Here is a 24822-nt window from a genome sequence, read left to right on the forward strand (position 1 = left end):
AAAATGGAGGAAGCTGTGGAACGCCTTCCAGAGCTTTCAAATATACTGGTAAGCAAAACCACTCCACTCCTCTGGAAAGGGGAAGACTGCGGTTTTCCTAGTTTGATGAGGATTAGTTTTCTCTAGTACTAGACCATGCTTTGCAGAGGCAAATCCTTACAGGTCATAATCACACTTCTGAACAAGCAGGAATGTTGCTTTTGCAATAAGTAACCAATTATGGGTATTTTGAAAAATTAACTCAGAGGCAGATAACCTCCGCACTCATTTCAAATTTCACATTGTCACTACACAACACTTCCAGTCTTCTCAGCATAATTCTCAGGCACGAGAAACAGGCACTCAAAGCACACAGCAATTAGAAAAGACTGTTCCCTATCTGCCTTCAACTCTAGTTCTGAAAAGGTTTTGTTAGATGGAAAATTAAACCATTAGACTCCTTAGGCCCCATCTCTTTATCATTTCACATACATACATTTTGTAGGTTGGAAAATCCTCTCAGTCTATAAAGGAAAATGTGTGGGAGCCCTTTGTTAAAACATTGGCAGACTATTATTGCCTTACTGCCCAGCATTTTATATTGCTTTTGAAATATGTTTCAAGATACAGTATATGTTTGAAACTTTCTAAAACAGTATTGACTTGTAAAAAATTAGCTTTCTTCAAAATGTTAATAGGACGCTAAAATAAATAATCGAAAATATTAACTATTTTCAGATTGCAGTTTTGTACGCTACTTCAATTTACATCTTAAATCACTAAAATAGTAACAAAAGTTCACTATTTAATTGATTTCCTTTCCAGGAAATCATGTGCAAATTTGTTTTCTCCAGTGCACAGTGGCTTTTGATTTTTGATATCTGAGCAAAAATAGCATTTTCAAAGTGCCTGATTTAAAATTCTAGCTAATCATGACACAGAATTAGTCTATTTATGGCTACAAAAAGCAAGCCTTGTTTTCATTATGCAGTAAGTACTAGTTGTTCACAGATCTGACGGTTTTTGGAAATGATCCAAACCTATAGTGCTATTATTCCTCAGTAGAATTTAAACAGCTGTAGTCATGTAATTCAAAACCCTCAAAAGTCTGCTGCAGTGCTTGTGCTCCTTCAGCATACCATGAATGCAGGATGCAGCGAGTCATATAAAGGATTCTCTTCTTCACAGAATGAAAGAAAGACATGAAGTGCAAACCTGAATGCAACCTGAAAGGTCCAAATAGATGAGCTTGTGACATCCTTTTCCAGAGCCCAGGTACTGTAAACCTTTGTCTGTGAATTTTCTGCAGTGAGCTAAACTCAGATACTGTAAATTGGGGAAGCTCCTTTGCAAAAAAACAAAACAGAGAACAAATTATTACAAAAGTATGCTACGGAATCAAAGTAAAATAAGAAACCATAGCTGAAATACTTTGAAAATCAATGTAAAGGAATGATGTTGGATTTTAAACAGAATTCTTTTCTTGCTGATGTTTGAAAGCCTCTTTTTCTGCTGCACTTTTCCCTCTGTTCCATGCACTGCAAATTACTGGGGAGTAGTACTATTACACATCGCATTTAACTGTATTAAAAGAATATCATTTTAAAGATATCTCAAATAATTGCAAAAGCACACTTCTTTTTAAATTAACTGGGATTTTGTCTGCATACTTTGAAAACTAACAGACTTTCCAGTGTAAGCTTGCTGGACTGACTTTGCCACAGATTTTACAAGCAGTGCCTGCTAGAAATGAAAACTAGAACTCTGTCAAAGGATGTTAAAAGCATAAATGCACAGTTAGACCTTCTCTGGTCATGTAATTATTTAGACAAGTGCTATTAAAATAAACTGAAAAATTGAAAGAGGTGCGAAAGTGAAGTGCGTATATATATCTCAAATCAACCCATGTTTTCTAAAGTCTAGATCACTTAATTTGGAAAACATGTCTTTTTTTATACTTAATATTAGTTTAAAAAAAGCAAACTATATAAATAGTCATGGCACTGTGTACATCTACGGCACTCTTTAAAAGTTAAGAACCTATACCCTGAATCTATTTAAGTTTCTATCTGCAGCTTTGGTTTATAACATATTGAAAACATTTTACTGAAATTTCTAACTGGAATAAATAATCACTGCAATGCCACAAGGACCACAGATGAAAGCATACAGAACATCAAAACCTAGAATTAGGACATACTGGCAGACATTTAGTTGTATGGACACAGTCAAGCAGTTCCACAAGTCAGCAAAAGTAGGCATTTTGAAGAAAGACAGGAACACTCGCAGAGGAGCTAACTACTTAAGGAGTGGCATAGATTTGCAGAGCTGACTTTCTACTTTCAGTACTGAGTGAGGAAACGTGCTAACTTGGACTTAATAGAAAAAAAAGAGAGCGATAGGAAGCTGGAAAACAACACTAGAAAAGGATTACACACACACGCACACACACAAAGAAATTTAAGATTATATTTAATGAAAGAAAACAAAACAAGAAAGGCATTGTGCATCAAAACCACATATTAGAATAAAAGGGCATGCAATTTTTTAGTGCAAATGTTTCTTTCCTATTCAATACAGAAATATAAGTGTACTTCTTTGCAGAAGCACAAGTCTTCTTGCATTTTAGTGACACATTCCACAGAGAGAATGAAACTCAGGGAGAGGACGCTTCCAAACAGCTCTCTCAAAACAGGTAGTAAAATAAGAGACTGTTTTTTAAGCTCTGGCAGTTTTAAGTCTTTTTAAACTGTTCAAGGTTAAACAACTTAAGACAACATACTGGGAAGTCTTTCTTATTGCATTTTGAAGACTGTGATCAAAACCTTCCACTACTCTTGAAAAAACACTGATTTTCTTTACATGTCACATGACCCTTTTTATGATCTGTGAATTTTAATACATGACTTTTTCTGCCATTCTTAAAGTAACAGCTTTCTTAGATCTTAAGCGTGAGAGCACAGATTGCTATAAATCCTTGTTTTGTGTCGCACCTAAATTCTGCAGGAATTCTGTCATATTGACCTGTGCAATTATTTCGGCATTAACAGTCACAGGATCACTGTTTTAAAACAATCTGACAAAATCACTTTCTCACAGCTATTCCTGATAGACGATATTCATGTCTACCATATGCCTCAGAACTTCTCAGAGGATAAACTGTACCAGAAGAACTCTGTTGTGTAACACAAAGGTTGAAATGTTTGTATGGAACAGTAGAAGCAGAAAATTTTAAATGACCAAAAAGCTTTCAGCTCATTCAATCTGTACATCACTTTTTAATTGTTCCAATAATGGACATTTAATATACAACAGCAAAATTTATGTGCAATACTGAAAAATACAACACTACCACCTCTAAGAATTTTGTACTGGCTATTTATTTATACTGGACCTGTGGCAAGCTGATGTTTTTGGAGAAGGCATATAAATGTGTCTGCTATCAAATTCTTCACAGGAGAGCAACGTTCTGTACATCCTGTTAATCTCAAAAAAAAACAGCTTTGCTTTTTGTCCAAAAATTCTCAATAAAAACAGTGGTATATTATAATTTTAAATGGGAAAACTCATTATTAATGAGGTGCAAGTTAAGTACAAAATAAATTCTGATGTTTTTATCAATGAATAATTTTCCAATTCATTTTAAACATTTTATCACACTGAAAGCATCATCCACTCTGGAGAACTCTTTGGGCAAGTGCTTTCTACACATCGAAAGAAAAACATGGTTCTGGCTTTTGGTGTTAACAGGATGCTTACATAGCCAAAACAACATAGGATGGGATTACAGCTTTTCCTAACTTCAGCAGAAATATATTGAAATTAAAGAAGACAAAATATCTGCCAATATGGAGAAAACATCATAGATTCTGACGAGACATACTGAAGAAGAAATGAATGGTAAGAGTGGAGAGTCTAAATGGAAAACTTTGCCAAATCAACTGTTGGTAAACTGAGGATATGACATTATAGACTGGCAGAAACAAGGCATCGGTACGGTGCAGAGAAAACCGACAATCAATATATATTATGTAGATTTCAAAGAAAAACAGGCTTCTGGACTTTGTGAGGTTGCTGATAAAAGGGAGGTATTAGTTATCCTCATGGGAAAGAGAAGCAATGTACAGCTATCTTCAAAAACTACATATGTCATTTCACTCACTTTTCTTTCACAGCAGCTTTTAATGCCGTAATTCTACCTACCAAGCAGTCTTTGAGTCTAATAGATGGATACATCTAAAATAGAAACGGTAGTTTACTTAAAACCTCTGTAACAATGTAAATTCTTTGCCTTTGGCTGAGTGATCTTCCAAATTACCCTTTGGAAGAGTTTGGAATAATTCTTTCTTTTGCAATTGTCACGTAAGTACTTGGCTCAGATAACATACCTACCCACAGTCCTCTCTCACAAAAATCAATTTTTATGAACATATCTAATTTGCACCCCTCTTGCATCATAATGAGCAATTGGACATGGCAAAGAAATTTCAGACTAGCACGTTCTTTTAAAAGTTTCTGTAAAATTCTGGGAAATATATATGGTAACCAACTTACCTTTTTAATTAAACTAGAAAAACAAACAGAGAAAAGATTTGCTACCTAAGTCAAATATATCGGCCATTTTTTAAATTTTACGTAACAGACAGAATCCTGTAGACCTCTCAAAAAGAGTATTGCTACAACACATGCCTCAAAGTTTCCTGCAAGAACAAAACAAATACACTATCACATTTCTCATTAATTTTACCTTGGCAACAGTCGTAGTGTTCCATTAGTAATATCTGTATATGACAGATTTAAATAGAGAAGGGATGGACAGCCTTCTGATATGAGTCTCATTGAGTCATCCTGAATAATAAAAAACGATTTCCTCAAGTACATACAATTATAATTGTATTAATTTATGTGAAAAAAGTAACAGAAAAAAAATCTGAATAGATTTTTCTATATCATCATACTAATTGCTATACATCAAAGTGATTTTCTTCTAGAAACCTCTAAGGAGAATACTGATACTACTGATACTACTTTTATTCACTTCAAGAAGGATAATTTTAACACTGTAGTTCAAGGAAACATTATACTCTACGCAGTCCTATGGAGCACAGCGGACTTTTCACATGGTTAAGGTTTAGCACATGCTTAAATATTTTGCTAAAGCAAGATTTGCATTAGCCAGTGCTGGTATAGATGACCACTTGTGAATTTTCTCTGAAATCTCAGGTACACTTCTCTAATCAGTAGTGTCATTTACAGAATGCTTCCTGTTTAGTTCTGCCCTCCAGATGGAGCATCTGTTTTAAGCAGTTCTAAGGCTTTCATGTTTTACTGACCTGCAATAAGTGGTACAATCTATATTGTTCTATATATCATTTCATTAGAATACACATGGAACAAAATCTGCTAGTAAGAAAGATCATTTTACAATAAACATCAATTTAATAGAAAGGCAAAAAGTCTGCACTTTCATGCATGGAAATATAACAGTTGAATGTGTATCTTTTGCCCTGTTGTGGTTACCTTCTTACTGTTTCAGTTGTTAGGCAAAATGACCATGAAGATAGCTGGAAATTCAGTACCAATCAACCTTACAGAAGATAGTTAATATGTACTTTTGAACTAAATTCCTTCAATATATAATTTGATATCAATAAAAATAGGTAGATAGAGGGAGGGGTACAGTACGAGAGAGACGAGAAGTGAAAGCACAGGGAGCGGTGAGGAAGTACTGGGTGAACAGCATGATGGGGGAAGCTCTCAAACCTTCCCTATGAAAGCAGCACAACTAGGGTGCATCTCGAGTGCCTGAATGCAAATGCATATAGCATTCAAAGAGGAGAAATCAAAGCGGAGGAATCAGAAGTCTGTGCACAGGTGCAAACCTATGTTTTCATCAGGATTACAGAGATGCAATGGGGTAGCAACCACAACTGGAGGGCTGCAATGAATGGTTATAGGCTATTTAGGAATGACAGACTGGGAGGGTGAGGAGGACAGGTAGCGCTCCATGCAAACGAGTGACTAAATGCATGCAGCTTTGCCTTGAAACAGGTGACAAGCCAGTTGAGAGCTTACTGGTTAGGATTAGAGGACAGACCTATGAGGATGACATTGTGGTAGGCATCTGCTACAGGCTGCTTGATTAAGAGAAAGTAGATGAAGCCTTCTTTAGGTACCTGAAAGAAGCCCTATAATTGCCTACCCTCCTACTCAGACTTTAACCACTCTGATATCTACTGGAAGGACAATATAGCTGCGTGCCAGCAATGCAGATTTTAGGAGTATGTTGAAGACAATGTCTTGATCCAGGTGTTTGATGAGCTGAGTAGAGATGTTCTGCTCAACTTGTTTCATAAACAAGGACAAATTTGTCAAGGATGTAAAGAACAGGGGTGGCCTTGGTTGCTGCAACCATGAAACTGAGGAGTTTAAAACCTGAGAGGAGAAAGCAAGACAAATAGTACAAGTAAAAACCTGAACATGAGGGCAGATTGAGGCTAACTCGGGGATCTGCTTGACAGGATCCCACAAAATCCACGGGGCCTGATGGGATGCACCCACGAGTGCTGAGGGAGCTGGCAGATGTTACTGCTAGGCCACTCTCTGTCCTCTTTGAAAGGTCATGGAGAACAGGAGAGGTGCCTGAGGACTGGAAGAAAGCCAATGCCACTCCAGTCTTCAAAAAGAGCAAGGAGGAGGAGCCAGAAAACTACAGGCCAGTCAGCCTCACCTCCATCCCTGGAAAGGTGATGGAACAGTTCATCCTGGAGGCCATCTCTAAGCATGTGGAGGACGAGAAGGTGATCAGGAGTAGTCAGCACGGATTCACCAAAGGGAAATCATGCTTGACCACGTCAGCATGGATTCACCAAAGGGAAATCATGCTTGACCAATCTGATAGCTTTCTATGACGGAATGACTGGCTGGGTAGCTGAGGGGAGAGCAGTGGATGTTGTCTACCTGGACTTCAGCAGGGTGTTTGACACCGTCTCCCATCACGTTCTCATAGACAAGCTCAGGAAGTGCAGACTGGATGAGTGGACGGTGAGGTGGATTGAGAACTGGCTGGATGGCAGGGCTCAGAGGGTTGTGGTCAGTGGCATAGAGTCTAGCTGGAGGCCTGTAGCTAGCGGTGTCCCCCAGGGGTCAGCCCCGGGTCCAGTCTTGTTCAATGTATTCATCGATGACCTGGAGGAAGGGACAGAGTGCACCCTCAGCAAGTTTGCCGATGATACTAAACGGGGGGGAGTGGCTGACACACCAGAAGGCTGTGCTGCCATTCAGAGGGACCTGGACAGGCTGGAGAGTTGGGCCGAGAGGAACCTCCCGAAGTTCAGCCAAGGCAACAGGGTCCTGCACCTCGGGAGGAATAACCCCAGGCACCAGGACAGGCTGGGGGTTGACCTGCTGGAAAGCAGCTCTGCCGAGAAGGACCTGGGAGTCCTGGTGGACAACAAGTTGAGCATGAGCCAGCAGTGTGCCCTCGTGGCCAAGAAGGCCAATGGTATCCTGGGGTGCATTTGGCAGAGTGTGTTGCCAGCAGGTCGAGGGAGGTGATCCTCCCCCTCTACTCAGCGTTGGTGAGGCCACACCTGGAGTCCTGTGTCAAATTCTGGGCTCCCCAGTACAGGAGAGGAAGTCCAGTGGAGGGCTATGAAGATGATAAAGGGACTGGAGCACCTCTCCTATGAGGAAAGGCTGAGAGAGCTGGGCCTGTTCAGCCTGGAGAAGAGAAGACTGAGAGGCGATCTGATCAACGTGTACAAGTATCTGAAGGGGGAGTGTCAAGAGGATGGGGCCAGTCTCTTCTCTGTGGTGCCCAGTGACAGGACAAGAGGCAACAGGCATAAACTGAACCGGAGGAAGTTCCATCTGAACATGAGGATAAATTTCTTTCCTGTGAGGGTGACAGAGCACTGGCACAGGTTGCCCAGAGAGGTAGTGGAGTCTCCTTCGCTGGAGATATTCAAAACCCGTCTGGATGTGATCCTGGGCAATGTGCTCTAGAGGACCCTGCTGGAGCAGGGAGGTTGGACTAGATGATTTCTAGAGGTCCCTTCTAACCTCAACCATTCTGTGATTCTGTGTGTTTCTGTGAAACACTGCCCTGGAGGCCAAAGAGGCCCACGAGAACTGGTTGATCTTCAAGGCTGAAACACTCAATGCCTTTTTGCCTCATTTTTTACTACTAAGGTTTCCCTTCAGGGCTCCCAGGTCCCTCAGCCTACTAGCAGAGTCTGTAGGAGTGAAGTATATTACCACAGCAGAAGATCATGTTAGAGAGCATTTGAAGAAACAGAACCAAACAGGATGCATCTAAGAATGCTGTGAGAGCTGGCTTATGTCACTGAGAGGCCTCACTCTTACCATCTTTGAAAGGTTATGGCAGTCAGGGGACGTTCCTGATGATTGGAAAAAAGCAAATGTCACACTCATCTTCAAAAAGAGCAAGAAGGAGGATCCAGGGAACTACAGGCCAGTCAGCATCACCTAGGTCCCTAGGAAGGCTATATAGCAAATCCTTCTTGAAGCCATGTCCAAGCACATGAAGGACAAGAACATGGTAGGGAACAGCAAGCACGGATTTACCAAGGGGAAATCACTCCTGACTAATTTAATAGCTTTCTGTGATGGAAATGACTGGATCTGTGGATACAGAGAGAACAGCAGCTGTTGTGTATCTTGACTTCAGTAAGGTCTTCACCATAGGCCACAGTATCATTATAGCCAAACTGGTAAAATATAGGCTCGGTATGTAGACTGTAAGGTGAGTCTGGACTACCGGGCCAAAGGGTTGTGGTCAATGGTGCAAAGCCTCACTGCTGGCTAGTGACAACTGGCATCCCTCAAGGGTCAATATGGGGGCCAGTCCTGTTTAATGTCTTTATTATCAACCTGGATGAAGGGACAGAATACATCCTTGGCAAATTTACAGACAATATCAAATTGGGAGGAGTAGTCTGGAGGGTAGGACTGCTATTCAGATAGACTTAGGCTGGAAGAAATGGGCTGACAGGAACCTCACGAAGTTCAACAAAGGCAAATGCAAAATCTGAGGTGGAATAACCCCATGCAATAGTACAGGCTAGACATTAACTGGACAGAAAGCATCTATCAGACATGGACCTCAGAGTTCTGGTAGATAGAAGTTTGAACATGTCAGCCATATGCCCTTGCGAGAAAGAAGGATAACTGCATACTAGGCTGTATTAGCAAAAAGCATATACCCAGTAGGTCAAGGGAAGTGATTATTCCCCTTTATTTGGCACTTGTGAGAGTGCATCTGGAGTGCTATGTCTAGTTTTGGGCTCCCCAGTACAAGAAAGATATGGATATTCTTTGGCAAGTCCAGCGGAGGACCACCAAAATTGTTAGGAGGCTAAAGCGCACAATGCACAGGGAGAAAACTGGGTTTGTTCAGCCTTAAGAAGAGAAGGTTAAAGGGGAGATCCTATTGCTGTCTGCAGCTACCTAACAGGAGAGCATAGAAAAGATAGTCAGACTCTCCTTGAAAGTGAAGTGCTACGGGACAAGAAGCAGCAGACAAAAGATGCAATACAGTAAACTCCAGTTAGATACTAGGAAACTTTTTCACCATGAGGAGGGCCAACAACTGGAACAATTTGCCGAGGTTGTACAGTCTCCATCCTTGAAGGTACCTAAGCTTGGTTATTTATGACAAGGTCCAGTTGAATCTGCTTTGACTGAGAGGTTGAACTAAATGGTCTCCAGAGGTCCCTTTCAACCCAAATGATTCTGACAGATCAATAAAATATGTATGAAAGACTTCATAGGAAAGAAGAAAACTGGATGAAAACAGAAAATCATGATCTTGTGAAAGTAAGAATTGATGGGTTTAATTATGAGAATAAAAACTTAAGAAACTTCAGCTACCTCCATAAAAGACACACTAAATGATATACCCACTATATTATTATATACCCAATATATTGTAGAATCTGAATCAGTCTCAGTGAGGCTGAAGTGATTTTAGTGGGTCATCTTAGCCCACACCTCGTTCTTCCATTTTTGAACAATCACTTTTTCACTGTCAGGTATCAGAATTTTCCTAATATGGCCAAAATGCCTCTAATTAAGGTTTTTGTCTTTCACCCATTGGAATATTAGCAGTATTAAGCATATTCCCTTTCAACAATTGCCAGAACATCGTGTTCCTTGACTCCCACTCACACCTTATCATAATAAGAGGTGATAGAAGGATCATATTTGGGACTTTTGCATAATAAGGATATCTGTTTTATCTTTCCACTTATATCAGACATATTAGATTTTCTTGGTTTACTTATATGTGCTGTGCAAGGATCTTGTTGATGCGGAAGTTAGTTACGCTGCATTGAAATAACAAGATCTTCAGATGAGCTGCAGACTTAGGAAGGCTTTAAGATTATAGCTCAGAAAAATGAGAATTAGACAGTTTTCCCATGAAACCCTATCTATGAGCTTTCATCAGTCCTGTGAGTTTGCCAAAATTGAATATTTTGAAGCTTATTATGGTTATTCCACTATTTTTAGTCCTTCCTTTTTTTTTTTTTTCTGCTGGAAGCTTTGTTTGAATTTTAACATGATGCATGCCACTTCAAAATTTACTACTACTAGCTTGGGACAGAATCCAGTGGCCTATTAAGCCTAATTAAAATTCTAATAATATTTTAAAATAAGCAGTTTGGATTCTACAACGAGCTAAACATCTAATGTAATACAGGTAAGTGAATGTATTTGCTATCAGTGAAAAAGGTAAGAGACATTTTAAAGAAGATTTGCAAATTTCTTCTTCTGTATGAAGAAAAGGTGAACCTCATTTTATCTGGGAGGTGCTGAAGATCTCTTTTATGTGAATTCAAATGAGAACTGCAAACAATCAGCAAGTTTTAGGACCCAAATGGGCGTTCTGAACATGTCAAGAAAATATCTATACATAAGGTTCACCTAATAAACAGATTTTGCCCCTGGGACAGTTGGAGGGTTTGTTTAACACAAACTATCATCTTTAAATATCAACTAATGTCATATTTTATTTCTTCATGTTGAAAACTTTCTTCTTTTTTTGATATTTAGAAAAAATATTTGGATATTTTTAACCAGCTGATTTGCCAGCTTCATCTGCTATAGTAAATGAATAGGAGTGTTTTCTGGTAGAGGGCAACTCATAGTTAAACTTTCTTCCTACAAAATAAACAGGGTGAGCTCTATTATACTTCATACTGAGAACAACTCCAAACCTGTGCCAGCCCACAAACAAGGCCCAGGCATCATCTAGGAAAGTGCCTGCTGATACGGACAAAATGTGTATAAGCAAGCACACTAGCAAACAAACAGAATGGATAATCATGTAAAAGTGTTTGAGCCTTACAATTTGGCAAGCCCTGGCCCTCTTTAATTTATTGCCCTGATGCAGGAACTTATGATAAACAAGACCCTTGAGAAGCATACAGCCTCTAAATATTACGCTGCTGTAATAATATCGTCTATTAAGTATTATGTTATAAATATTGCATGTGAAAAGACTGAAAGATGATCATTAGTATAAAGAAGATTCTACAGCAGTATTCAATGGAGCTCATATATATAAGACATCCTTATCCTTTCCTTGTAGCTGATATAGCAAAGAAAATTGCATAAACTATGAAAACTCGATGAGAACAAGATACTGGCAATAAAGCCAACATCAACATAGCAAAGAGATGAAGACAAATGCAAAGCAGTTCCAAAACTGAGTATATAAATTACAATTTTCTGACTCCTCTGCAGTTCTCATCTCTCTAAATCCACCATCATATGCCATTTTTATGTGAAGTTCATGAGCTGTAGTGAATTGATGGTAATTTTTAAACCCTGCGTGTAACCTGCAATGGTTATTGCTTTGTTTCTGGGCTTACAATTTGCTCCAAAGACAACTTAATTATACCAAATTATTTGTTCATATATTTAACACTACAAAAAGCCTATACATGGATGTATACATTACGTTATTCTAGTAAGAACCACAATGTCTGGAAAATATTGATTTTATTTTCATTATTAGAAAAATTTGCATATATGTGTCATTTCTAAGAAATGATTCATTAAAAGAGTCAAACGTTTTTTCATCAGAGAACAACTACGAAAAACATCAAAAAGAGTTAAGAGAAGCAATATAATATTGAAAATGTTTTAGGAAAAAGAATGTATAAAAATAATGGTGATTGCATAATACTTATACACCTTTCACAGAAAGGCTCTCACAAATATCTAGAAACTTAGTGAGACATTTTGAGAGGCTACGTCTAGTTCTACTGAATGAATAAAGGAACTTGGAGACATCATAGGTTTAAAACGTACTGATCTTGACAACTTTAAACTTAAAATAACAATAACATTCTTCCCCAAACTGGCAAAGTTTTGAAGCCTGTTTATTAAAATTAATTCAGACGGAACATATCACTTTCTCCTAGCGCTGTAAAAAAACAAATGAGAGCCTCACTTAGTATCTCTAAATCCTATTAAGCTCCATGGTAATGTTCTCAAATAGAACTAATTAGTTACGAACACAATTTCTTTTTATATCAGTATGATTTGTGTATCCAAATCACCAAAGAACTTTAGAAAACATTCCTTCTCTGTATTAATTAAATAATGTGGAGAAAGTTTGTAATACTTACATTCAATCCCTGGCATTCAGAGAGATTTAAGTCTTGCAAATTTTTACATTCACCTAAAATAAAAAGTCATATTAAAGATTAAAAGCTCATATTCTTGGAATATCACAGAAACATAAGAATTCCTGTCGCAGATTCAGTCCACTTGGGCCAATATCCTACCTGAAAGTATGGCCATATCAGATAACTGAGAAGAAAGCGCAAAAACCAAAAGTAGACTACAAAGTTGAAAGAAGAAGTCCAGAGAAAATGTCGCTTCTTACACTTCATGAACTAATGGCTGGCTTATGAATCAAGTTGTTTTTATCTTGTATCACCAAAAGAACCAGAAGGTTACCTAATTAAGCAACTGGGAGTTAGTAAATGCCAGAATTAAGTTTTCTATGTAAGCTTATCGAGCCCTCTCACCCATACATTATGATAACAGCCTCCAATTATACACATGAGCTGTTTTCCCCCTTGAAAGTAGAGGTGCAGCAGCCAGACCAATTGTAGAAAAAGCCCTAGTTATGTTCTGCAGTATTTCACAGAATAATGAAAGACCGATATCTGACACCCCTTCGGGCATTCTCCCCCTGCCACATTTTTAGCCTAGCCTCCAAAGTAAAGATGCAAACACTCCCTTGTTAAATGCTATAATACTTTCTGCCTTAACCTAGTATTCAGAAATAACTGATCTGTTTAAACTGAGATGAAAAAAATTTGGCATGATACAGATATGTGATATGGAAAAGGCAATCAGAAATTTTTATATAGTTACAATAAATATATACAAAAATCTAAAATAACTATTTTCTGATGGTAAGTGTGTAAAAAGGAAAGCCAAATATATGTTTTCAATTGCAATCAACATATATCAAAAATAGGTTTATATGTTCTTTTCTAGGGAAACTATGACCTCACTGAAATCCTGTTTTATTGCTTCACTCAATGCCATTTTGAAGAGTGGGACTTTGCTGAGAGGGACTGGACAATTCAAAAGATCCTAGTCAATTAAAATCATCGTTAAGGCTGCTAAGCCAAAGGAATGACATTCCTCCTATATGCTTCTTGCCCTAATACTAAATCAGATAGAGTTATCATTTTACATGTGAGCCCGTAAATGCTACTGAAAGGAACTGTTCATTTTGCTGTCATAACTGAATATAGCTTAGTTTGCAGGCAGAATTTAATACTAGTAATAAATGCAAGCTAATACTCAGGAGATGGAAAAGAAGAGGAAAAAATATTTACATAGCTATTTATTATCTTTCCTCTTCCAGATTCCTCTTTTTTTCCTGTTTCAGACAGATGAGTTACCACATTGCCAGACCTACCAGAACTGTGGAACAGTTCAAAACAACACAGAGGATCCCAGTTATGATGGAAGTTATTAAAACACACGATCACTTTATACCAACTAGCCGAAAGTGCCAAAAAGTAATACATAAAATTTCATTTTTCATGTAAGAGATAAGGTCATTCATGCAAATATCATCACTTTGTGAATTAATAGAATCTGAATGCAGATAGAGAACTAGCACTATAGGAATGAATGAAGACATGATTCAAAGAGTTTTCAAAGATAAAGGTAGCAACAGGCCACATGGCCTGGAAGGATGAAGTAGTCTGCAGACACAGGTCTGTTCCATTTGTTTGATGAGTTAGAACTGCACACACATGAAGAGTACATCTGCCCTGCAGTCCAGATGCTGCTTAAACCGGTATGCCAATTTGTTTAAAAACGATGAATTGTCTTGCTTTCAAAAGGATTTTACATAGTAGTAGTTGATTTAAGAAAACACTTTTCCTCTGGATAGGGACAAGTTTTTTCAGTTCAAATGAATGGTGTTTTAGAGAAAGAACATCTGTGCAATGATCTGCATTCAAAGTTGAGATTCAGTATCTTCCTAAATGGTGAGGCCAAAAAGGATGGAACATAATGCAGAGATGTCATCAACAGTCATTCATAGGGAAAAAGTAACTAAGCATTTAAACCATGCAGTGAACAAAGATTTCTAAAAAAATAAGTTTTAGAAGGAATGCTACTGACTAGCAAAACCCAGGAAATACGCGAGAGGAAAAAAAATCAGGTAATATAAAAGGAAGAGTTTCTAAGGAAACAACCTGGTGGCCAAATTGTACCGAAAACAGCAGGGAAAAGGGCAGTCCAGAGCAGCACTACAGTGAATTCAGGAGGGAATGTAGGCCAAAAAAAAAAAAAAAAGAAAAAACCTCTAAAAATATTGTGGAAAGCTTTGGACACTGCTGGAGGAAGTAGTCCTTGTCTTCCCCTAATTTAAAACCCCCGTGATTGTATTTGGCTTTCCTGGAAAAGTAAAAGCTCCTAGCTGACTTCTCTATACTCTCCTTCCTCAGGTGGCCAGCCCTGGGGGTGCCTAAAAGCAGGCCACTGCCAGGACCAGCAGGTTTCCCTTGTACTGCTGGTACTCACATGCTTTTGCAAACTCTAGCTGGGTCTTTCTCAGAGCCATCCAGCCCACTTTCTCCACTTGACAAGGGCCATGGGAGACACATGGCAGTAGCAGGGCTAGGTATGATAAAGTGGGGCCCAACCTGAAAACAAGGGGGTTACTTCAGAGTACTCAAAAGCCCAGGGTGCGACAGTAACACTGGATGACTTTCCTTCGTCTGCCCCTTTATGTGTTCCAGTGGGCTAACAGCTGGAAAGCTGGCAAATCTCAGCCTCAAGCGCCTCTTTCAAGCTGATCTGCCAAGTCGAACTTAAATGCAATAAAGATTCAGCACAGTGCCCTTTTCCTGAATACACAAGAATCTCCAAATAAAAATCAGTTAGAAACCAGTCCTTTTATGATATAGTTTGCCATGCTTAATCAAAATAAATGACAGTGCATCAGAGACTGCAATCACAAGACAAAAGAGTTATGACATTATTATTCCAGACTATCTGTGAAGTTCTGAGTAGCGTGATGACTGAGTACTTCATTGAATGTTGTGTATTATGTACAAGACTCCATGCAAGTGCCTGTTTTATCCTTTCTAATATTTTACTTTTCTTCCAACACAGGGATTTCACATACCCCAGCTGTGCCTCCTCAGATTTGAACAACACTGCTTAAGACTATCCAAATATTTCGACTGTTCCAGCTGTCACAGAAAATAACTGGGGCCAGCTGAATGTCAGGATGCAAGCAGTAACTGTTATAATACTACTTCTTCTCTGTAAAGCATCTGACTTTAGGAAGACAAGGAACAGGAGTCTGAGAAACAATGAAAGGGAAAATACCTTAAGGAAAGCTTCTAGCACTGTTAAGCGCAATGCCCCAGGCCTCCCCTGTGACATATACACTTATCTTCATGAGAAATACTTAGATTGCCAGGAAAGAAAATTGATTTTTGTATCACCTGATTGGCCTGATGATTTAAAACACATGCTGCTAGCAAGAAATAAGATTCGTAAACTGAAGAATAATATGTTTTCCAAGTATAAAGCATTAAAAAGTCTGGATTTACAACAGAATGATATATCAAAAATTGAGAGCCAGGCTTTTTTTGGTTTGAATAAGCTTACCACACTCTTACTTCAGCATAACCAAATTAAGAGTTTATCTGAGGAGGTTTTTATTTACACACCTGTCTTAAACTACCTACGTCTTTATGATAATCCCTGGCATTGCAACTGTGACCTGGAAACTCTTGTTACAATGCTACAGATTCCAGCAAACAGGAATTTGGGAAATTACGCCAAGTGTGTGCATCCAATAGAACTGAAAAATCAGAAGTTAAAGCAGATAAAAGCTGACCAGCTTTGTGGTGAAGAGGAAAGGCAGGACCCCCAAAATATAAAAAGGGAGAAGCCTGAAGCTATCAAACCAGAATTTGATTCCTCTTTGTGCCACATGTATGTGTTTCCTGTACCAACTCTGAATTGCAAAAGAAAAGGTTTGTATTAATCTTTGTAACTGAATAATTTATTTTAATGTTTTAGTTCCCTTATTATCTTTGTTCATATATCAGTTACAGCAAATCAATATAGCACCAGAACTTGCTTGACTTTCCTTAACTAATACCGGTACTCTTTTGTTCTTGTGATTACAAGCAACAAGTAGGAATTCTTTTAAGCATTTTAGCTCCACTTTACAGCCCCAGTTCTACAAACAAATATTCTTTAGCGCTTTAACACAAATAATTCAGTGAAAATCAGCAGGAATAACATTAAGCACATGCTTAAGTTACTGTACCACCAGCAGCTCACTTGTCTGATTTTACAACTATAAACATGCTGTCAATTAGTCATATTATAGCTGTTCCAAGATCGTTGTACTGACAGAGAGCACAGGTCTGGCACAGGTTCTCTTTTCTTCTTTCCAGTCTATGAACAGTTATACAAAGACAGCAAAACAAAGAGAGCAAAAAGAATTGACAAAAGGGAGCTGTGAAGCAGGACTGGTGCCACCAGCTATGCTTACAATCCTCAAAGGAGTCTAGTTGGAAAGGAGAGGCATTGCGTCCTCATATTTTCTGTGCAAGATTTCTTCCCCGAGGGAAAAAAGCGTGTGCCTTTGTTCATAAAGAAACACCTCCTCTGTGTTCTTCCTCCCAGTACCCAGCAGACATTTCAAAGTTAAGAAACTTTAGTTAGAAACTTGGCTCCGTTCCCTCCCCAAATGCATCTCAGGCTCCTAGAAGCCACGGTTAAGCCCTAAGGGAAAACCAGCTGGGGTACATATCAATATAAAAGTGCACATTATTCATGCTTTATATTTCCCATATTTTATCCCATGATGAAAAAAAGCAAAGAACAAAACAATCCAGAAGAGAGTTGTTCTTTAACATTATATAAAAAATAAAAACAAAAAGCATTACTAGAAATAGCCCAATTTGGGAGGATTTTTCTCAGCTTTGACAAAGTGGAGCCTGCAATGCCTGATCACTGCAGCCTGTTCTGCCTACTTTTATTTTGCAAAATGTTCACCAAACTTCTATACTTCTATTTGCTATAACAGTGACTTTAAATTTATAGAATAGCTCTTGATGTGTCCTTATTCCCAGATCTCAATGCCAGAGACAAGCTCAGAAGTCAGTATAAGGAGATAATATCTAAAGAATCAGTGATCTCAGTATTTCATTACATGGTTTATCTGTTACGTATGTATGTCATAAAAAATACTCCACGCTTTTTCCCTTTTCCTCACGGCTAAACTGTTCTTCTTCCTACATCTTACTATTCTGTCAATTTTTTTTACCATTCAGCTGCTACCTCTTTTTTATTAATTGTTTATGCTTTTGTATTGGCTAAAATTTGTTTTGTTACTATTCACTTCCTTTACCTTTCCTTGTAGTATACAATAGGATCTTAATTATTGTCACCAACACCTCATGTCTCCAGTAAACAGTGCAACTGAACAAAAATAGGCCTATAATACAATTCATGACAAAAGAAAAGACTGACTTTCCAGATCTTCCTGCTTAGTGGCATAGAAGAGATGAGCTGAATGTCTAAATATACTCAGATTTTTGGCAAGATGAATGTTACTTTTCTCTCTAAGTTCACAGAAACCTTTAGTGTAGTCTGCTCCTCATAGGAATTTCACAGGCTTTTACAATATTTTTCAAAATGGATTGTTGTCTTCAGTACTAAGGAACAAGCAGTAACTTCACAATCCACATGAGGGTACTAGAGGGTACAGGGAGTTCCTCTTTCAGGTCAAGCTAACTATATCAGGCCAGGACTTCCTGAACGTCTAGCATGCATGCATTGTGCCAGTCCAACGTTTTTTAGGATGTATCAGATCTACCATGTGTGTGCTAGACAGCTGGATGCACATATCCCATTGGCATCTGGGTTTTCTGAACATATGGCAACCTTTGAGGAAAGTATTGTACTTGTCTTTGAGTATTATTACTGTGCAGCAGATGCACAATTAAATTGGACCTTCCACCAGAAATAGGAGTAGCATACTTTCAAACCCTAGCAAAACATAAAAATTCTTCCAATCCACATGGACAAAATTTCAGAGAAGGAAAAAAAAGGTGTATCACATGTGAAACCAGTAAAACACCATGAATAGCTGCAGCCCACTACTCGTTTACAAAGGAGGGGATGGAGTGACAAGCAGTACAGCAGTACTATGAATCTCAAAGGAGCAGGTCCTGCACTTTGTCCCTCAGGTCAGCAACTTTCAGTTAATGCCAGAAAACTCATGAAACAGCCATCTTAACAAATCACGTAACGATATATACGTTCTCCTTTTCAAACAAGAACATCTTAGTCATATCTCATCAGATCGTGATGCACTAGAACTGTCAATGCTCTGGAACTAAACTATGGCATGTCCTTAATTCTATTTCTTTTAGGAAAAGAAAGGCAACAAAAGTTTCATGTAAACGCAACTTCTGTTTGCTTTTCCACAAAAGAATCCGAGTTAGCAAGAGCAGTTCAAAAAACATGCTTTCAAGTACCGCAAAGTCTCTAAATTCAAATATTATTTGCATTCATTTGGTGATAAATACGCCCTGAAACTTGAACATCTGCACAAGCATGAAACCCTCCGATCAGAGCAGGCTCCTATCAAAGCTCTACTGAAATTTAGACATAAGGCAGGAAGTCTCAGAAACGTTGCTTTAGTCTTGAGAACGCTTCAGAATTCATCTTCAGAATTTAAAATGTACACAGACAGCACCAATTTTAGCACAGAAACTAAGAACAGGAACTACTTACTTTCATTCAAAGACAGTCAAAAAAGAGATAAAACCCATTCTTTATATAAAAGCCCAGGATTAGAACGCTCTTTGAGAAAACATCAAACCAGGAGATTCCGTTCCTGCTTCCGTCTTCCTGAGATGATGCAAATCACAGTTCGCAGTTCTCAAGAACGTGCCCTTACTACTGGACTAGAAGCTATTCTTTCGGCAACTGTTTTATATGGGAACACCATAAGGATAGATACATATTATCTACTTTGGTAAGGCCAATTATGTAAGTAGCACAGAGAAGTAGATAGAAATTGCACTGTGTAGCCTGGAAATACATTAACCGTAACTATCCAAATAATATATAAAGTCTTAAATAATATTTTAAGTCCTACACAGTTATAATAACCAGTATTTTTACTACTAATAAAACTTAGAACTTTTTACCTCTGGGGAACATGAAACAAAGGATTTATTATACTACAATTTGCTTATCAAAGATGTTTTCATACCAATGGACACTCGTAAATAACATTACAGAAGATAGCAACTTTCTCATTCAATTCAAAGATAGTAAAGAACAAAGCAATCAAAGCCAGGAGCCAAAAAACCATGTTGATACTAGTAGTGGGAGAAGTGGGGAAAAATGAAAGAAGACAAGGAGAAAACAATGCTAGACTGACAAAGGGAAAGGAAAGGAAAATATACAATCCATATAAAGCAAACTACTAAAATGAATATAAATTTGCTTTCCCATTGTTTCTATTTAGCCCTTTCCCACTATTAGCATAAACATATTTCCAAATGACTGGGGGAAAATGACCAGTTTACCCTGCCTTTTGAGACAAATCAGAGAACAGATCTTACAAAAATAAAAATTTTAAAGTGCCCTGTATTTTCCCATGTAATCACTAGGCATTTTCATGACTTTTCTGAGATATCTACTCTGATTTATCTCTGAAGACACAATAAACTGGTCATTTTTTCTCAGTAGCTCTGTGCGATAGGCAACTGTGATATGTGAACAGCAAAAATAATCTAAAGCTGATGCAAAATATTTCTTTCTCATTTTTTAAGATTTAAAGAAAGTTCCAGGTAACATACCTCCAGATATAGTTAAACTCGATTTATCCAACAACAAAATTAGACAACTGCGAGTCAAAGAGTTTGAAGATGTCAGTGAACTGAAGATATTAAACCTAAACAGTAATGGATTAACTTACATTGATCCTGGTAAGAATAATTTTACATATTCATAAAAAAGTTGTGTGTGTTGTATTAATTATATATTATTTTGGGAATATCTCTATCATATACCAATGTGAGGAAAAAAAGATTTGAAAATTAACAAGTTGATCCAAATTTCACCCTTTGTAGTACTCAACTCCTACAGCCTGGTTTTGTGCTGAAATGTATTAATCGCTGCAGTCAAGAACAGAAACAAATTTCAGTTTCCATTTTTTAATACTAAGTCAACCAAGTGCAAAAAATTGAACTTGGTAGGCTAATCATTTCCCAAAATGCTAAAGAGTTGAATGACTTTTTAAATATCTTTGCAAATTCTGATGAAGAGTGTCATATAATATGGTTGCTTTTAAATTATATTGGGTGGTAAAGTAATAGACAAACTAAAAGGATTTTAACCCTTTTGCATTCAAAATCATTATATACGATTGCTCTTAAATTATTTAATATTAGAACTCAAGTAGCACTGCATTCGCAATTTGCTTATTGTGTATATCTATTACGTTTTTTCTAATTACGAAAGTAGAGATAAGGGGAGCGAGACTGGAAGAATGAAGCAAAAATTGGAGCCTATTCTAATTGCATTTTCAAGGTCTTAGATACACAAACGCAAATGCATATATACATATATATATATATAAACACTAGCAGACCTGCACATTTTCAAAGATTTAAGAAATTCACATACTTCCACCTCTGTATCACATCAACAATAGAGTTCTACAAGCAAATCGACTGTTCACTAATGTTGTCCAGCTTCACCGTCTTTATATTACTCTCACACTTAGTCGTAACTACCAGCAGTACAACTCCATATTGTTGACACATTTACCACAATATATGACGCTTTTCAGGGTATAACCCATACTTCAAAGTTCAGTTTTTGAAAAGTCTTTAGTATAGCCTTTACAAAAAAACATTTTAATCAATGTATGGATATTTATTTTTTATAACCAAGAAAATGTTTTTCCTGTTGTCGATAACAACTGTCTAACTAGTCTTTATGAAGTACCAATAACTGTTTTTCTATTGTCCAGCTGCTTTCTCAGGGCTCATTAACTTAGAGGAGCTGGATCTATCAAACAACAGCTTGCAAAATTTTGAATATGGGGTACTGGAAGATCTTTACTTTCTGAAAATACTGTGGCTGAGAGAGAATCCTTGGAGATGTGATTACAACATTCATTACCTTTTCTACTGGTTGAAGCATCACTACAATGTTCACTACAATGGCCTAGAATGCAAAATGCCTGAGGAATACAAAGGATGGTCTGTTGGAAAATATGTTCGAAGTTATTATGAGGAGTGCCCAAAAGACAAGCTGACCATTTATCCAGAAAATTTTGATCTGGACAAAGATGATGAGGAATGGGAACGACACAAAGAACAATCAGTTCAAACAGTAAAGAAGCATGGTGTAATTGTCACTGTGATAGGCTAATAAGGGAAACTTTTTTGTTAGTAGATTCAAATATTTGATACTCTGACATAAAAAAAATCATTGTTTACATTTTTCATTAACTATACAGATTGTTCATAAGAGTATCTGCCTACAACCATTTCTTTTTATTACAGTTAATAATTACAGAATGGCATTAGTTATACAGCATCCCTCAGAAAGTTATTGTTTCTGACAATTTGCTCAGGACAATGCTTGTGAAATATTCTGGCAATTATCTGAAACTTTGCAATAGAGATGGACAGATACAAATGTAGAGCTGTGGCGGGGAGGAGCTGTTTTATGCACAAACATGGCTTATGTGTTGACAGGAATTTGCTGCAGGATTGTGACCAAGACACATTTTCCTTGAATGTATTGCCAGTACTTTATATCTACCAGTTTCCTGAAATACTCCCAGAAGACATTTCTATGATTTTTGTATCAGCTTCCTGTTGTTTAATTGTATATGAAAAATCGAACTGAAGACTTATCTTAAATACAGTTCTAGAATAACAGGAATGACTGTTGTTATACTGATTAGGATACAAACCCAGAACTGGGTTCTACTAGCTTATTTACGGCTGTTCATGTTCAGTCTTGAGTGCATAACGCAGCCTCTGCCTCTTCCGTAATAGAGTTGTCAGAAAATAGGAATAACGAAGACACAGTAGGTTCCCAAAACCCAGCTGCAAATGCTTGTATCGGCCTTCTTTGGCTTTTGGAGTAGCAGTGCTGAAGTCTTTCTAGGAAGTGTTTTAGGCTGTCACGTCAGTTTGATGTAAGTTACATGACAACATTTCTAGATGAAGTGGAACCCATGAGGACTGCTGTGGTCTGCATTCCACACGCAGGTGCCCATCCCAGCTGAAGGTAAGTATGCTTTTGAGCGCTCACTAAAGGTGTGGGATTCTCAAATTCCCCCCATCCATGACTCAACTGTAAAATGCGGAATATAGTACCTCCTTATCTCACCAGGGTCTTACAAGAATACATTCATTAAAGACTGCGATGCATTCGAATATTATTGCAATAGGGCCATACAAATTCCCTAGCTAAACAGACAATACCTCTAAATACATAATTTCTTACTATATAATATAGTGGGTAAATGTTGCCTTACAAAAAAGCTGTTTTTACTGAATTGCTGTACTTTGCTTTTACATAATACTTCTGGTTTTTAAATCTCCGTGCCATTTAATATTAAACTAACAGAATTAGTGTCTCTTAAAGATAGGTATTATACTGTCTTTTTTTAGAGATGGGATGAATAAATAAGTCCCCAAGCTAACATGGTGGACAAGAAGGAGATGATGGAATAAAACTTTGGTATTCCCAGCTCTAGTCCTAAATCAAACTACTACTCTTAGATCAGTAAGAAATATGTAAGTGCAGGATAGAGATTCAGGGCCAAAACTTTAAATATCTGTTAGCTATCATGGATGTTCTGGAACGCTCTACGGACAAAAACTGATCCTTTAAAGCTCTGCACAGAATCATGGAGTTCACGGATTCCGCTGGTGCTTCAGCCAGAAGCCCAAAAAGTCAAATCCTTTTTAAAAAAAGTGTAATACAGACCACTCAGAAAAATTTTACACCAACATGAAATTAAAATAAATGAAATATTCATAAAATATTAAGGATGGTAGGAAGGCCTAAGAATCCTTAAGCAAAAACGTGCTGTAAGTCATTGTATCTCTTCATGTTCCCCATTATTAAGATTATCAATCTATTTAATGTTGCTTTACTGATAAGCTCAATAATTTAGCCATCTCTTTTGGATCATCTTTTCAAAACTTTATAGCAATACAACAGTATATTACTCATTCCTGTTCCTGGGAATATCTTAAGCATTATCTTACTTATTAAAGGATAATCCTTAGAAGATGGAATACAGATGAGATTCCCATTTGGCCAGAAATATTCACTAGGTGGGGCATTTTCTAGAAACCTTTAGAAGTGCCAAAAGAAAAAAAAATCTCTCATAGGTAGTAGCCAGCATTAAGTGAACTCCTCCTCCTCCTCCTCCTCCTTTCAAACTCTGGGGGATTTTTTCAGTACAGAATGGAACCACTGGGAATGACTAAAAAGGACAGATAATGGAACCACAACAGAACAGCTGTTATTGGCAGTACAACTAATGGAGAAAAGCTGAGCTGGAAAAAATGAGTTTATAAACTATGTTAGGTTAATTTCTGCAGACAAAGAGTCAGTGTTCAGGAAAAAAAAAAAGCTAGAGGTAGGCCAAGGTCACGGCACAAAAGACAGTCCATGAAAAGTATAGCAGGAAGGCTGGGTGAGAGGTCTCTGACCTCTGTGGTCAGCAAGAGGTTAGCAGTTGGAAAAGCAATGGAGTAAGACTGAGGACCACAAGCAGTGGCCTAACTGCTGTAGATAAGATCACAGGCTGTGGGGACTGCCAAACAGATCACAAAGTGTCCCTCTTAGGATCAAAGCTAATACTCGGGAGTAGCAGTGATAGATTAAAGACAACTGTTCAGTAGAAACCAAAGTTAAGGGTGAAATCTCTCAGTAGAGTCTATAAGTCCAGTTTACTTTACTGTTAGTAAAGTGTCCATCAACATGGAGACTCTAAGGGATTGTGTCTCAACAACTGTCTTGCAAATAAAGGTTTCACTGTGGATTTAAGTATTCGGTGTGATCTCAGAAGTTCCATGACTTTTTTATCACCTGAAAAAGTGATAAACTAGCAGGTACCCAGCAGGATTTTCTATATGGTCAGCGTTTTCAGAGACTCAAACTGAGGAACTGGTAGAATAGATATTAATTGCAACTGCAAAACTGTAACATAAGAGCACAAGAATGGAAATAACAGACTGGGGCAGGGGT

General features: G+C 37.7%; 2 protein-coding genes across 6 annotated transcripts in view; one reads left to right on the forward strand and one right to left on the reverse strand.

The window, feature by feature from the left end:
• Positions 1 to 24822, reverse strand: part of FBXL13 (F-box and leucine rich repeat protein 13) — a 106593-nt gene that overhangs the window by 40546 nt on the left and 41225 nt on the right. For both annotated transcript variants that reach the window (XM_068927977.1, XM_068928044.1), the window contains exons 10-12: positions 12639 to 12691; positions 4727 to 4827; positions 1195 to 1324 (exon numbers count right to left, since the gene is read on the reverse strand). In XM_068927977.1, the coding sequence (XP_068784078.1) occupies positions 1195 to 1324; positions 4727 to 4827; positions 12639 to 12691 (284 nt within the window). The remainder of the gene's footprint in view (positions 1 to 1194; positions 1325 to 4726; positions 4828 to 12638; positions 12692 to 24822) is intronic.
• On the forward strand, positions 1111 to 24621 carry LRRC17 (leucine rich repeat containing 17). Of its 4 annotated transcripts, none has more exons than XM_068928589.1 (5): positions 1111 to 1254; positions 3646 to 3879; positions 15664 to 16538; positions 20367 to 20522; positions 21572 to 24621. In XM_068928589.1, exons 3-5 carry the CDS (start codon positions 15782 to 15784, stop codon positions 21973 to 21975), a joined length of 1317 nt encoding a protein of 438 aa, XP_068784690.1. In that variant the 5' UTR covers positions 1111 to 1254; positions 3646 to 3879; positions 15664 to 15781; the 3' UTR covers positions 21976 to 24621. The 4 variants fall into 4 exon arrangements, with proteins under 4 accessions (XP_068784690.1, XP_068784755.1, XP_009667737.1 ...); XM_068928654.1 differs by having other exon boundaries at positions 1156 to 1254; positions 3730 to 3879; XM_009669442.2 differs by lacking the exon at positions 3646 to 3879 and having other exon boundaries at positions 1173 to 1254.

This window comes from Struthio camelus, chromosome 1 (genome assembly GCF_040807025.1).
Source record: "Struthio camelus isolate bStrCam1 chromosome 1, bStrCam1.hap1, whole genome shotgun sequence".
NCBI classification, from domain to species: domain Eukaryota; kingdom Metazoa; phylum Chordata; class Aves; order Struthioniformes; family Struthionidae; genus Struthio; species Struthio camelus.